Source organism: Solea senegalensis, linkage group LG12 (genome assembly GCF_019176455.1).
Source record: "Solea senegalensis isolate Sse05_10M linkage group LG12, IFAPA_SoseM_1, whole genome shotgun sequence".
Lineage (NCBI taxonomy): Eukaryota > Metazoa > Chordata > Actinopteri > Pleuronectiformes > Soleidae > Solea > Solea senegalensis.
The window spans coordinates 15,461,703-15,474,354 of NC_058032.1; the positions used below are offsets into that span (position 1 = coordinate 15,461,703).

General features: G+C 42.7%; 1 protein-coding gene across 2 annotated transcripts in view; it reads right to left on the reverse strand.

Moving 5' to 3' along the window:
- nrg2b (neuregulin 2b) overlaps window positions 1-9,561 on the reverse strand; it is a 47,134-nt gene extending 37,573 nt beyond the window's left edge. For both annotated transcript variants that reach the window (XM_044040457.1, XM_044040456.1), the window contains exon 1: window positions 8,758-9,561. In XM_044040457.1, coding sequence (XP_043896392.1) covers window positions 8,758-9,169 — 412 coding nt within the window. In that variant the 5' untranslated portion in view covers window positions 9,170-9,561. The remainder of the gene's footprint in view (window positions 1-8,757) is intronic.
- Between the last annotated feature and the right edge of the window lie 3,091 nt (window positions 9,562-12,652).

Consider the following 12,652-nt stretch of genomic DNA (forward strand, 5'->3'; position numbering starts at 1 on the left):
TGTTGCAGCATCTTTCCAATTAAAGAGCATGAGGATTATTCAAAAGAATCATTTCCTTACTGAGAAATACGGCCCAACGTAGCCTCACACAAAACGAACACACCGTTTTATACTGTATATACAATACTATCAGCCGCAAACCTATAATAGTTCCATGATAACATCTAAGGAGGCGGAAGAGGACATCTGGAAGACAGATGAAGATACTCTACTTGTCACCATCAAAGATCGCCACAACAAAGGGAGATAAAGATAGCCCACCTTTGTGAGCCAAAGATAGCTTGGTGTAACCAAAGGGATGTTTTAACCTTATTCTTTCCCAAGAAAGGTTTGCAGAGGATTTATTTCTGCTTCTCTCTTTCAGTTATACTACTCCACATGTTTGCATGGAAGGTAACTCAGGAAGCCACAGTGTTGTACTGACCATCATGTGAAATAGATTTCATGATGTAAATGCATTTTAAAAAATCTCCTTGGAGGTGTGTGTGTGAGAGAGAGCGAGAGAGAGAAGGGGAGGGAGAGAGTGCAATTCTTCTTCATAAACTGTTTCCCAGAGTGACAGTTGAAAATGTCATTTTACAACTTTTGAATATCAGGTGGTCACTGACTGCATGCCAAGCCCTTACATTCTGGCACACCCGGGCTACTTATAGAGACGTATGCCAAGGACCAAAATGGCTTTCCAAGAAAAGAGTGGGACGCCTCAGATTTATCAAAACTGTGTACTAGCAAACTCATAATTTTCCAATGTTTTATCTGGAATACAAACTGACAAATTATTGGCGCAAACATCTCTAATTATTGAAGGCAGAATTTGACGTCTAATCTAATCCTGTGGAAATAAAATTGAGAAACAGAGGGAGCGTCGGTGAAATCCATCCTGTCTGAATCAGGCAATTTGCTGATGCAGTGAGGTGGGTGTGTGCAGCAGCAGCCGCATAAGTGTGTGGGCGCGCGCACGTGTGTGAGAGAGAGAGAGAGAGAGAGAGAGTGAGAGAGTGGTGGGGGGTGGGAGGGGTACATACAATAAGACCTCCCTCATTCACAAACTGAGCCATGTGCCATGACCTCGTCCCTTTAAGAGGCATGTGTCTGAGTTTTCTACTAAGGCTGACTGCTTGAAAAGATAAGTGTTGATACATTATTCACAAGCAAAAACACACGCACACACAAACACACACGCATGCACGCACACACACACACACACGTATACAGCCACTTTCACACACGCAACATAACTGAAGGACATGCACTTGAGTCAGGCAGTCATGAGAAAGCTTGGCACAGAAAAGTACAGTAAAGTAAAGTTGATCAGTGTAATGTTGAAATAACATAAATGAGCAAAGACCTGTACATATATACATGCACACACACACACACACATGTATGTACAGTATATGCAGGCAGCAGTGGGGAGAAATCCTCAGCCCTCTGTTTTTCAGTGTGCATAATTTATAGCAGCTCCAGATCTCCCTGCTAATGACAGTACACTAGGGCATCTGCAGCACAGCAGCAACAGCTAACTGGCATGTGTGTGTTACCTCTTTAGGACCTTTTCTGACATAAAAACTGACCTTGTCAGGACCAGCAGTCCTCAAGGAGAACAAAAGGTTAAGGTCAGGGTTAGGTATGAACTGGTTAAGGTTAAGGTTAGGGGTGAGGCTTTGTTTAGATGGTCCACATGAATGTAAGTGAATGTAGTGTCCTAAAAAGAATAGCTAAACAAACCTGTGTGTGTGTGTACAGGTATAACACTTTGTTGAGACAAGGACAATGAGAGAGACACACAGAAATAGACACAGATAACAGCACAAAGGAAGGAAAAGGATGAGACAGACAGGTGAGAGACCTCTTGCACACACACAGGTTCGTGCAGCCATGGTTTGAACAAGCTTGGCTCCCCTGAATAGGACACAAGCTCACCTGAAAGTCTACTTTAAGACATTGAGGGGGAGCTCAGACTGAAACATCGTCCATTTTTGTGTCTAACCCTAACCCTAATAATAATAAAATATAACGAATATGTGTTTATTCGCTCATTGCATACTGATTCCCGAACATTTTTTAAAAAGGTCCTAAAGAGTACACACACACACACAATCAGACAGGCTTGTCAAGTAACTGTCTCTGGATGAATGCTATAGTTTCATTGGTTTGAGTTGTACCTTTGCTCTGTTTGCTCTTGTATCGTGCATCACAGAAAGCAATCACAATAGTTGATTGTGGTGAATTATATTATCGAGATAATCGTGAACGGGGAGAATCATTAACATTTCACCTGAGTGACTTTGAAATGTTGTCTACCTCATGAGCATGCAGTCCTGCATCTTTCCAGGTCATTCCAAGACGTCGTGATTCCAGGACCTTGTGTTTTAAGATTCTTGTTTTTCACTCTCAAATAAAAAAATATGACGTATCCTCGGTCACATTTTTGTAACATTTTTGTAAAAGTAAGTAATGTTTTTTTGTGATACCAGATGATCCACTGTGGCGACCGCTAAAGGAAGAGACCCAGCGTAGGAGTGACATCAGTTTACTTGTTTCCTCTGTATATTCAAGCTGCACAAAAAATATTATTACTGGTATACATGTCTTCACAATGATCACAATCATTTTGTGAACTGCAATTATTTCGTTCAAGTATGATTTATATGTTATCCTATGTGTGAGAATGTGATTCACATGTGCTTAAAACATGACACATGTGCCAGAACATCTACAAACACTGTCTGATAGAGAAAGTTGTTCACTGTAGACCTGGATGTGCTGACACCACAGAAAGGCACAGTGAAAGACTAAGGTCCTGTTCATACGAGGACGCTGGCGGGTAAAAACAACAAAATATTTTATTGGAAGTGCCTTTTGTTTAGACGGTGCTCTGCTGAAGCGTCTCCGTCTACACTGCCAAGATGCAAAACTCACGTCGTGTATGCATTTACGTCACATACATGCGCCAGTACAGGGAAATAAACTAACATGTCGGATTATTTCCATGGGACAGACCTTCAAGCTGCTCTGGCAGCTCTAATAAACGTACAGGAGTCTTTCCACAAAATGTACAGATAATATTACTGAACAGAGAAGGATCGGTAATTACCGATCTCAAATTTTGGATGCACCAATCCAAAAGGCGAGCCAGACAGCTTTGGACGAGACCTGCGAGCATACCCAATCGAATTCCACACACTTCTGCGTCACCGTATGCACGCAGATTTCCTCCCGAAAACGCTTGTCTAAACGCGGAATAAAAAGTGGAGACGCAACGTCACTTTTGCATCTTCTGTTCAGACTGTCATCATGTAAACGTAGCCTAAATGTGCTAGGATTGGATTCATGACTTGTTTGAGATTGTGGAATGTGATATGTTTCCCGTTGATTTGATGGTCTCTCCGAGGGCCAAAATCTACTAATTCTGAGATTTGGAAATCAATGCCACAGTCACTCTGCCCTCCAGCTTCTGTATACACTGATGTGAGACTGAGCTGAGCTGAGAGAGAGCATACAAGCTCAAAGATCTTATAATGCTGCTGACAAGGACATAGTAGGTACTTCATATAGTCTCACATGTATGTGTGTATGTACCCACAGTTAAGCCCAGTTTCCACCAAGTGTTTGATACATGATTTAATTATTTGTGTTTTAATTTGTATTGATTTCTATTCATTTGGACAGTGTAACCAACGCCTTATCTCTAACCTTAACCATCACCATTCAATGCCTAAACTTAACCTTGAATCCGAATTCACATACTGTATTACTACTGAAAAGGTCAGTGTTTATACTGCAAAAGGTCACACTCACACACACACACACACACACACACACACACACACACACACACACACACAGGTGCAAATACTGTACATTCTAATATAATGCAGAAACTGAGTTTATGTTTATATATATATAGTATAGTTCCATATTTTGGAAAGAATGCTTATCTTCTAGAGTAAGAGAGCGATGACATGGTGGTTGTTAGATCAGTCTCGTGTGAGGACCAGAGCTGAACACATGATTAGCCAAGCTTAGCATAAAAACACAGACACACAGCACATATACGTTGCATTGGTCCTTGAATCGTACGTCGACGTTGCTGCGACACTTGTCCCGAAAAGACTAGAACAAAATCAAATAGAAGTAAACGAGAAAATGACTTTGTTTCTGGATAAAAAGCAAGATAACATTTACATTTATTTGTCAGTGAGTCACTAAAATATTTGAGGGGTTTGTGATCTACATGTATGTGAAGTAGGTCTGCAAACAAGTTACCTATAGATTTCATGGACACTCTGGTATCACAGCTAGAAATTTAAATGCTGATGTCGTATGTTCAATAGTATTTTTACTGTAGCTTAATATATTTCTACCATGTCATGCAAATATGGTAAACTCTTTTACTGTTATTTTCCATAGTTCGAGATAATTCTATAGAATCCAGAGATAGTATAGAATAGCGATCAGTAACTGCTGACATTTATACACACCTAATCCACCTAGAACATAAAAATTACTCACCGAAATTGTTTCAGAAATGTAAACGTTGTGTTTTCTTATCCAAGAAAATGTGATTCTACATCTATTTAGAAACTATGTACACATATATATACAGTATATTGATATATAAATGCAAAGAACGTCAGTCTGTTAATCACATAACTGTCCAAATGCATTCAATCTTTATGCTGAACTAGGCTAGCCACCTCATGCATTTAGCCTCAGCCACGTCCAATCTGATATAGACTAAAAGCAGTCTTCAGGGATACAATCCTTAACTGTTGACCTACTGTATTCTTGAACTGCTATTAAGGACACCTGCACTATAAGCTAGATAATTTAAGATGGAAGGGGGCTAACACTAGATTGTTTTACAGAAAAGCAGTAAACCATTTTTAGACATTCAAGGTACAATAAAACTATCCTGGAACTCAGTGAGGTGAAAAAAAGGCCCATGCAGGCGATTACTGTAAGTTTTACAGCGTGCATTATTGCAGCATCTACTTGTAACCTTAACGCCAAAGACCTCAGCCTCCCCTACTACCCCTCTGCCTGTGTCTCTCTCATCCGCGGTGTGGGTGACTGAAAAGGCCAACAGGCATCGGCTGAACCACACCTTCAAGCTACAGTCACCTACAGCAGGGAGAGAGAACGAGTCTGAGAGAGTCTCTGTCACCTACAGCAAGACAGAGAGACAGAGAGCCTGAGAGTTGATGCGTGCAGCACAACATACAGTACAGTATCAGTGACAGGAGCATGTTTTACCGCCAGATAAAGCTATTTTAGGAAGAGACCCTCAATGTATCTCAAAAGACATGTCGTAATGAGTTGACATGTCTGCACTTCAGACTGTCTGAGATGTAAGATAGGATCAGTTTTGTAGTTTTTAAGAGGAGAGAACGAAGAATCATTCTAGCAGTGCTCACTCTAAACTTTCACACAGCAGAAGAGAGAGGGAGGAGAGAGGGAATGCAGCAAAGGCCACTGTATACATATGTGGTAGTTGTTTAGACTAGTCTAGTCGTTTGAGGAAGAACAGCTGATTAAAACACTTTTTTGTGTGATTTCTGATTTATATATGCTGTGATTTGGCACTATCCAAATGAAACTGCTTTGATTGGATTTTTGCGTCACAGTAACGGTCACGTAAATGCCTTCACGAGAGCTGTGTGTTGTGTCTTGGTCAGGAGGTGTGGGGTTGGGGGATACAGTTATTGGAGCAGCTGTGTCTGACTCAATAACATAAACAGTGAGAGGGAACCTGGCCACCCTTACCATTTAATCAACATTGGCTCTGCTTTTGGAAAGATGGATACTGGCTCTGCTATCTTTTATAGTGAAAAAAGATTTACTGTCTCATAATTTCACTCACAGCCAAGAGTCCGTTTTCCTAACAAAACTGCACAATCGTAGCTTGCTGTAAATGTCAACATTCACTGAACAAAAAATGTTTTTATCAAACGTTTGAGATAGTAACTCAATAACCAGTTGTCTTAAACAGATATTAAGGTAACATTTACATTGTACTGCATTAATAGACATCAGTGTGTTCACGGTCGTAGTGGAATAAAGTAAAATCAGATAAGGAAGTGTGACAGCTGGGTCTTTTATCTTTCCCCATCCATTTCTCAGCATAGAGAAAGAAACTTTTTTGGCAGGTTTTTAGAGTTGTATGGTGCCCTCATCCTGTTTGGGAGGCCATACTTTAACCGCTGCTCTCACAAAAAATATAGAAGTGAAGTGTTCTGCTGAGTACAACACAAACACAGCTTTTTACAGTATAATATTAATAATGCAGATCAGCTTTTGACAAATAGATCCAAAAGATGCTGCTAGATTTTGATACAGTCAACAACACAAATGGTGTAGTAGGGTGAGTACAGATGTGGGACTTTACAACAGCTTGGCTGTGATTGGCCGTATGTGTTCAGACTTGGATTTTGATTGGTTAGACTCGGGGTGTGTGTCTGCTAAGCAAGTCCACTGTCCAATGTGTGAGCTGCAGTTCCCTCCGTCACAAATTGAACTTTAATGCTTTGTCCTTTCATGCGAGACTGACCACTGGTCAGGAAACTCATTGGACTATTGCTCCTTCACTGGTGACTCTGACTTTACTGCATCAAGCCCACAGAAGAGCCAGTGAGTGAGTTACAACTCAGTGGACGTTACGGTCAATTAACAGCCATTTTACAGAGGTGGATTAGTTCCTTATACTTGACTGAGCTGTACGTACATATGTATCTACATATGTAACCAATTACCAACTACTGCTATAAATATCCAGTAGGAGGATTTATTGACAAAGATTGAATATATTGCCCATAACTATGTTTGTTTAAGTTTATAATCACTTTCAAGTTTGGTTTTCGTAACTTTAGAAGGAGCCTTTTATGTACACTTTAGGCAAGGGCCTTGTTGTACAGAGGCCACCCTCTTGTGCCTCCATGTTTCTAGATTAGATTAATTCGAAGACAAACACCATCCTTTCTGGAATGTGAAGAACACTGAATTTCTCTGATGCATTTGGGTAAGGGAAGAGTGAGTGAAGGATTCTTCTGTTTATTGCCATTTGTATGTTTTTTAATGTTCAATGTCACAAAAGCCTCTCTCATACTAAACTAAGAGAGTTTACGTGGGATTTCTGAACCCAGGTGATCAGTGGGAATGGGGTATAAGTCTTACACACCTTTAACCCAGGGGACCTGCTCGATTCACCGTAGCACGTGTGCCTGAATGAACTGACAACAAACATTTTCAAAAACATTTTATAATTTGACAAATAATTTGTTTTCTTAAAAAGTTAAACGTGTTCCTTTGACATCAGGACTATTTCTGAATGTTAATATTCAGAACAGACACGGGTGGTTTTATGACGCTGCATGTGGACACGGCTATGCAGTTTCAACATGAACTATCCAATTAGGTTACATTTCTGGTTGAATCTCCGTGTGTGTTCATGTCTGTAGGCTGTGAGGTCAAATTTAATTTCAAACAGGTCTGATCTTACTTTCTAATTTGATTTGAGCTTCTCTTGACATCATTGACTTGCATGCAGGAATTATATTTCCCTTGAAAAGCTCTAAAGAGGCACATGAGCTTTGGTGTTTCTTTATTTCAAGGATTTTTCAACCTTCACATCAGGTTTTACTGTGCTGGCCTTGAAGTTTCTATATGATAACTGTGTTGCAACCCATAGTTAAGACCTCATTACTTTCTAATTTCTGCAGCAGGGGAAACTTTCACTTGCACATTCTGTCTGTCGCTGTAACGCCAAGGTAGATAATGCACATTGTAGATACATTGTCTTGTAAGCAGTGAAGCACTTCAAATGCTGAGAATACAGGTGGAGTGGATTACAGAGATGGTTTGCCAAAAAAATAGAAGTTGTTTTTTGGCGGAATATAGTTGGAGGTAAAAGTTCCATTTCAATTAGCACATTAAATAATGTAAAATAGGCATAAATGACAATGTCTAAAAGCTTGGTGGGGATCTGACTCAGATTCTGAGGGACCTTTGACAAGGCAAGTGGTAAACGTGTTTATGTTGTGTACTGCAAGAAGTTGCAAGACAAGTTGGGAGATTTGAGCCATTACTTCTGTACCACCCACAGACTGTCACTGCAGTCAACACTGACACTGTCAGGATTCTGCATGAGAATCAAAAATCTGATATAAGCGGCATCTGCTTATCGGACATCTAATACTGCCTGCATGTGGACAACAATATAAAGTTTGGAAAGGAGGTTATGTCAAGACAAGGTTGCTGTCCCTGATTCCTATCTCACCAAATCTCTCTCTGACTCACACACACACACACACACACACACACACACAAGCACACGATGTGATGATGCAGATCTTGCTGGAAACCAGCAGGCACCACTGAAGTTTCAGGATCCACTGATTCCCACAGCTTCACGTCTTCAGGAGGCTTCTGCTGTTTGAGGCTGAATTTATCTCAGATCTGACATCTGACATGTTCACCTGTCTCCCCCTTCTGTCTTACGCACGCTGACTCACGCCACGCGCATACACACATTTTTCTGCCACGCTTCTTGTTTCATTATGGGTGACCGGGTTATGGAGGAAGTGTCATTTTCCACGCGTGCATGCATATGCTGTCACTCTGTATAGACTACACGCGTGCACGCGCAGACAGAGAGCAGTGACTGTCTTCTTACATCACCATGGCAGCTCCAGTGGCCTGTATGGTGCGGAGTGAGTGTATGGCAGGTATAACGGGGGGGGGAAGCCTTCAACTTACCGCAGTCCTCGCACAATACTCTCTCCACATCCTTCTTGGACTCCGGCTCGCTAGCGTCCACGGGGGCGTAGGATACCTTGAATACCAAGGGCTCGGTGGTCGGGTCCATGAAAAAGATATATCTGTGGTCCTTCTCCACCGTGGTGCACGGGGCCTCGGAACCGAAGTCACCGACGGTCACGAGCTGCTCCCTCTCGAGGCCGCCGCTGTTGACGGGCCACACGTCCAGCACTTTGACATTCACACTGTAGGGCTCCCGGGAGGAGATGTTCTCCGGGGAGGAGCGCACCTCGCCCTCGATGACCACGGCTGATCGGTACGCCTGGTCCTGGAGGGAGTTGAGACTCGGGGCGTAACAGGCGAAGGAGACCCCGATGACCAGCATGGAGAAATGCACTGGATCAAGCCTCATGCCGTCAGCCTGTGCTGTGCTGCAGTGCTGCTGGGCGGCGGAGCGAGCTGGAAGAGAGAGACAGCGGTGAACGGGCTCCGGCAGAGCAGGCAGGGCAGAGCGGCAGACCGTGTGGAAGTGTCCATGCCATCTGTGTCTGCCGCTGCTTTCCCCATACGGCTGCTGGCCTCGGATGGGGGGGACACACCAGCCTAGGAACCGGAAACGGCCCACTTCTGCATGCTTAAAAATGTGATTGCTGCATTCTCCTTCACCAACCACCCTCCCCCTCTTATCTCCCTTTTTCCTGAAAGGCAAAACAAGACTCGTAAATTAGCCTCCTCTCGAATCCAAGGCTGAAACCTCTTTCTCTCTCTCTCTCTCTCTTTCTTTCTCTCTCTCTCGCTCTCTCTCGCTCTCCCTCTCTCTCGCTCTCTCTCTCTCTCTCTCTCTCTCTCTCGAGCTAATAGGCTAGCATCGCATGGGTGGGCGCATTGCCTCTCTGGAAAGAAAAATGCATCCTGCGCGTACAGGGAAATCACAAGAAACGATACGCTCTCCACGCACACGCACAGGCAAGGTCGGGTCCTTTATCCACTTTTTTTCTCTCGAGGTTCCAAAGAGTCCCGCTCCTGCAAATCCGTTAGTCGGTAAGCAGCATAAAAGGAGAGCGATAAACCTGGGCGGAACAGAGTAACAGGCTGAGATAGCAGCGGTTATTATCCGGTGAGGCGATGCAACAGTAGCGCGCAGCCTCCAGCAGTCGCGTCCCCAGCTGCGCCCCTCATCAAACGCGAGCGACTTACGTGAGCAAACATCACCTGCCCGGTCAATGGCGTCTGCTCGTCGCGTCCTGCGCAAACACCCTAATGACCCGGGCACTCACCGGCACACCACCACCGCCTCAACCGGCGTGTGACCATGCCGGCCAACTGTGTCAAACCTCTCCGTGTGTGGGTGCAGGAGGAATCACGCACGCAGAGCACAGACACGCAGCAAGAGAGTGCGTCTGCAGCCAAGCCCCGCACAGGCGCCAACTGTGGATCTCCAGTACAAGAGGTGCAACTCAGAGAGGCTATAGGCGACTAGTACACACACTGCGGATAGTTGTTGCGATGACTAACGCTGCGAAATTCTCTCAATGGATTCCTCAGCATGGCGAGTTTTTCCAAGACTTCACCTCAAACCCTCTCAGACACTGCGTGTTTGAGGAGAGCACACCCCGAACCTGACATTTTATACACTGTTATGCAAGTTATTACAGTTCACCAATATTATCTGCAGTTAAACGACTGCATGTGTCACGGTGGAAAAAAACAGTCTTCCCCTCAATATTTTTGCCAACCTTGCAGCTACAGGTACAAAACCACTTTTTCATTAAATACACCTCCACCAATGAAACGAGAGCTTTGCACAATATGCTCAGGCTTTTATGGTGACCACAAGTATCCCCCTCCTCCCATCAGCAAACCAGTCCCTGCCTCCACCCCTGAATCCATCAATCAAGTCATTCATAAGATTCGACTTTACCTCTCTGTGACGAACTGTGCGCCCTTCCTAGAGGTCGAAAGCCCCCCCATTGTCCATCCTGAGAAAGTGATATAAAATATAATGTCATATAGGGGATACATGACAGGTCTATTCACTGTAGATGACAGGGATGATAAAGAAAATGTATAGGAGGCAATTTTATCTCAGAAGGCCGTGTGTGTGTGTGTGTGTGTGTGTGTGTGTGTTGTGCACCCATCATGGCCTCATTCCCTGGTTTCACCATCAGGGGCAAGTCTCTGTCCATGGTGCTGAAAGCCTTGACAGGTCTAGTGCTGAGCCCCAACAGACCAATCATATGATGCCTCATATGGACTGCATGAGGGCAGCTACCGAAGGTCTGTCTCCTCATCTCCTCTCCTCTCCTCACATGTCCTCCTTCACTGTCATATATTGACCTTGGAGTCAAGGAGTCAACCTCTTTTTAAGGTTTACTCCGCCTTTTTTCCCTTTCTCCACCCACTGCCCAACCACTCAGCGATACTTCTCTCCCTTCAATCACTCCATCAGTCATGTATTAATTGGAGGCCTCCATTCAGGTACCTTGCACACAATTAAGGAATTTCCAAATTAGTCCTGAAAGCAAATCATTTGTTGACAAAGTGAGGGGGAGTGGAAACCAATTTCCTGCTGGCTAACCTGGATAGAAGTGTCACCAAATGCCTCCATGACTCTGGTGCTCACAATTAACCTGCAGCTGTTTTGGATGATAGGTTATATATACATAGACACACACACATACATGTGTGTACATATATATATATCTATATATATATATATATATACATACATACATACATACATACACACACACATATATATATATATATATATATATATATATATATATATACTGTATATATATATATATATTCCAGGAGAACCTCTATACTGTTGGTAAGGACACACCAGGCCTCACCTGTTGAGCATTACATGTAAGGGTTTCATTAGTGAAATGATTCATTCAGAGTGCTCACGTCTTTATCCCATTTGACATCCATCAAATCTGCCACATCATAACTCTGATCTGATCCTAACCTCAGTCTTTGTAGACGCTGATGCTGACAAGTCTGAGTTCGTATATATAGTTTCCTCTAACCTTAGATGACCCACAACAGCAAAAAGCAGATGTCAAATGCTCCATTCAATTTGTCTTTTTAAAAAAACGAGTAGCACTTTCAAATTGGTGTGATTGAAAATATTAATTTACAGAAATACACAGTTTATATACGGATTTATAAATAATAATTTGTCGCTGTAGAGCGTATAGTTATATATATTTTTGTCATACCAAAATTATTCACACAGTATTGTTTGAATAACCTCAGTTTGCATTTGATCCTGATAACTTGTTCACTGTTATTAGATATTGGAGAGTCACAGATAAATTGTGAGCCAAGCAAAACATTTACTGTACTTCACTGTGTATAACTGGAAATCCTCATCCCTGTAATTGTTTTAAACATATAATGAATTAGTTACTCAGAAGTACAGCTGCTTTAATTAGCTGATACATGGATGCCTAGTTATTGCTGACTGTACTATTTGTACCTATAAAAGATGTTAATTTCAACGTGACTGTCTGGTACATCCTTGAGGTTTGCTCTCCGTGGTGCTGAAAACGACCCAAATAACTGTCCGTGGTGCTGAAAGACCCAATTCAACAGCCACAGCTCCTTGACTAGTTCTGACCTTTAATTGTTTAGACGTGTAGGCTCTCTATCTATCTATCTATCTATCTATCTATCTATCTATCTATGTCCGTGTTGACTGTTGATGTTGGTACTGCAGTGTTTTATGCTCACGTGGGTGGGGGTTAACTTATACTGTTACACCCCTCAGTGAAGATCTTGTGAAACGTTGCAAAAACATCGCGAGTGTCTTGAACGCAGCCTGCTCGAAGCACTACAGTAACACCAACTACAGTTACTTTCATTTTTTATTTTTTTTAATTCT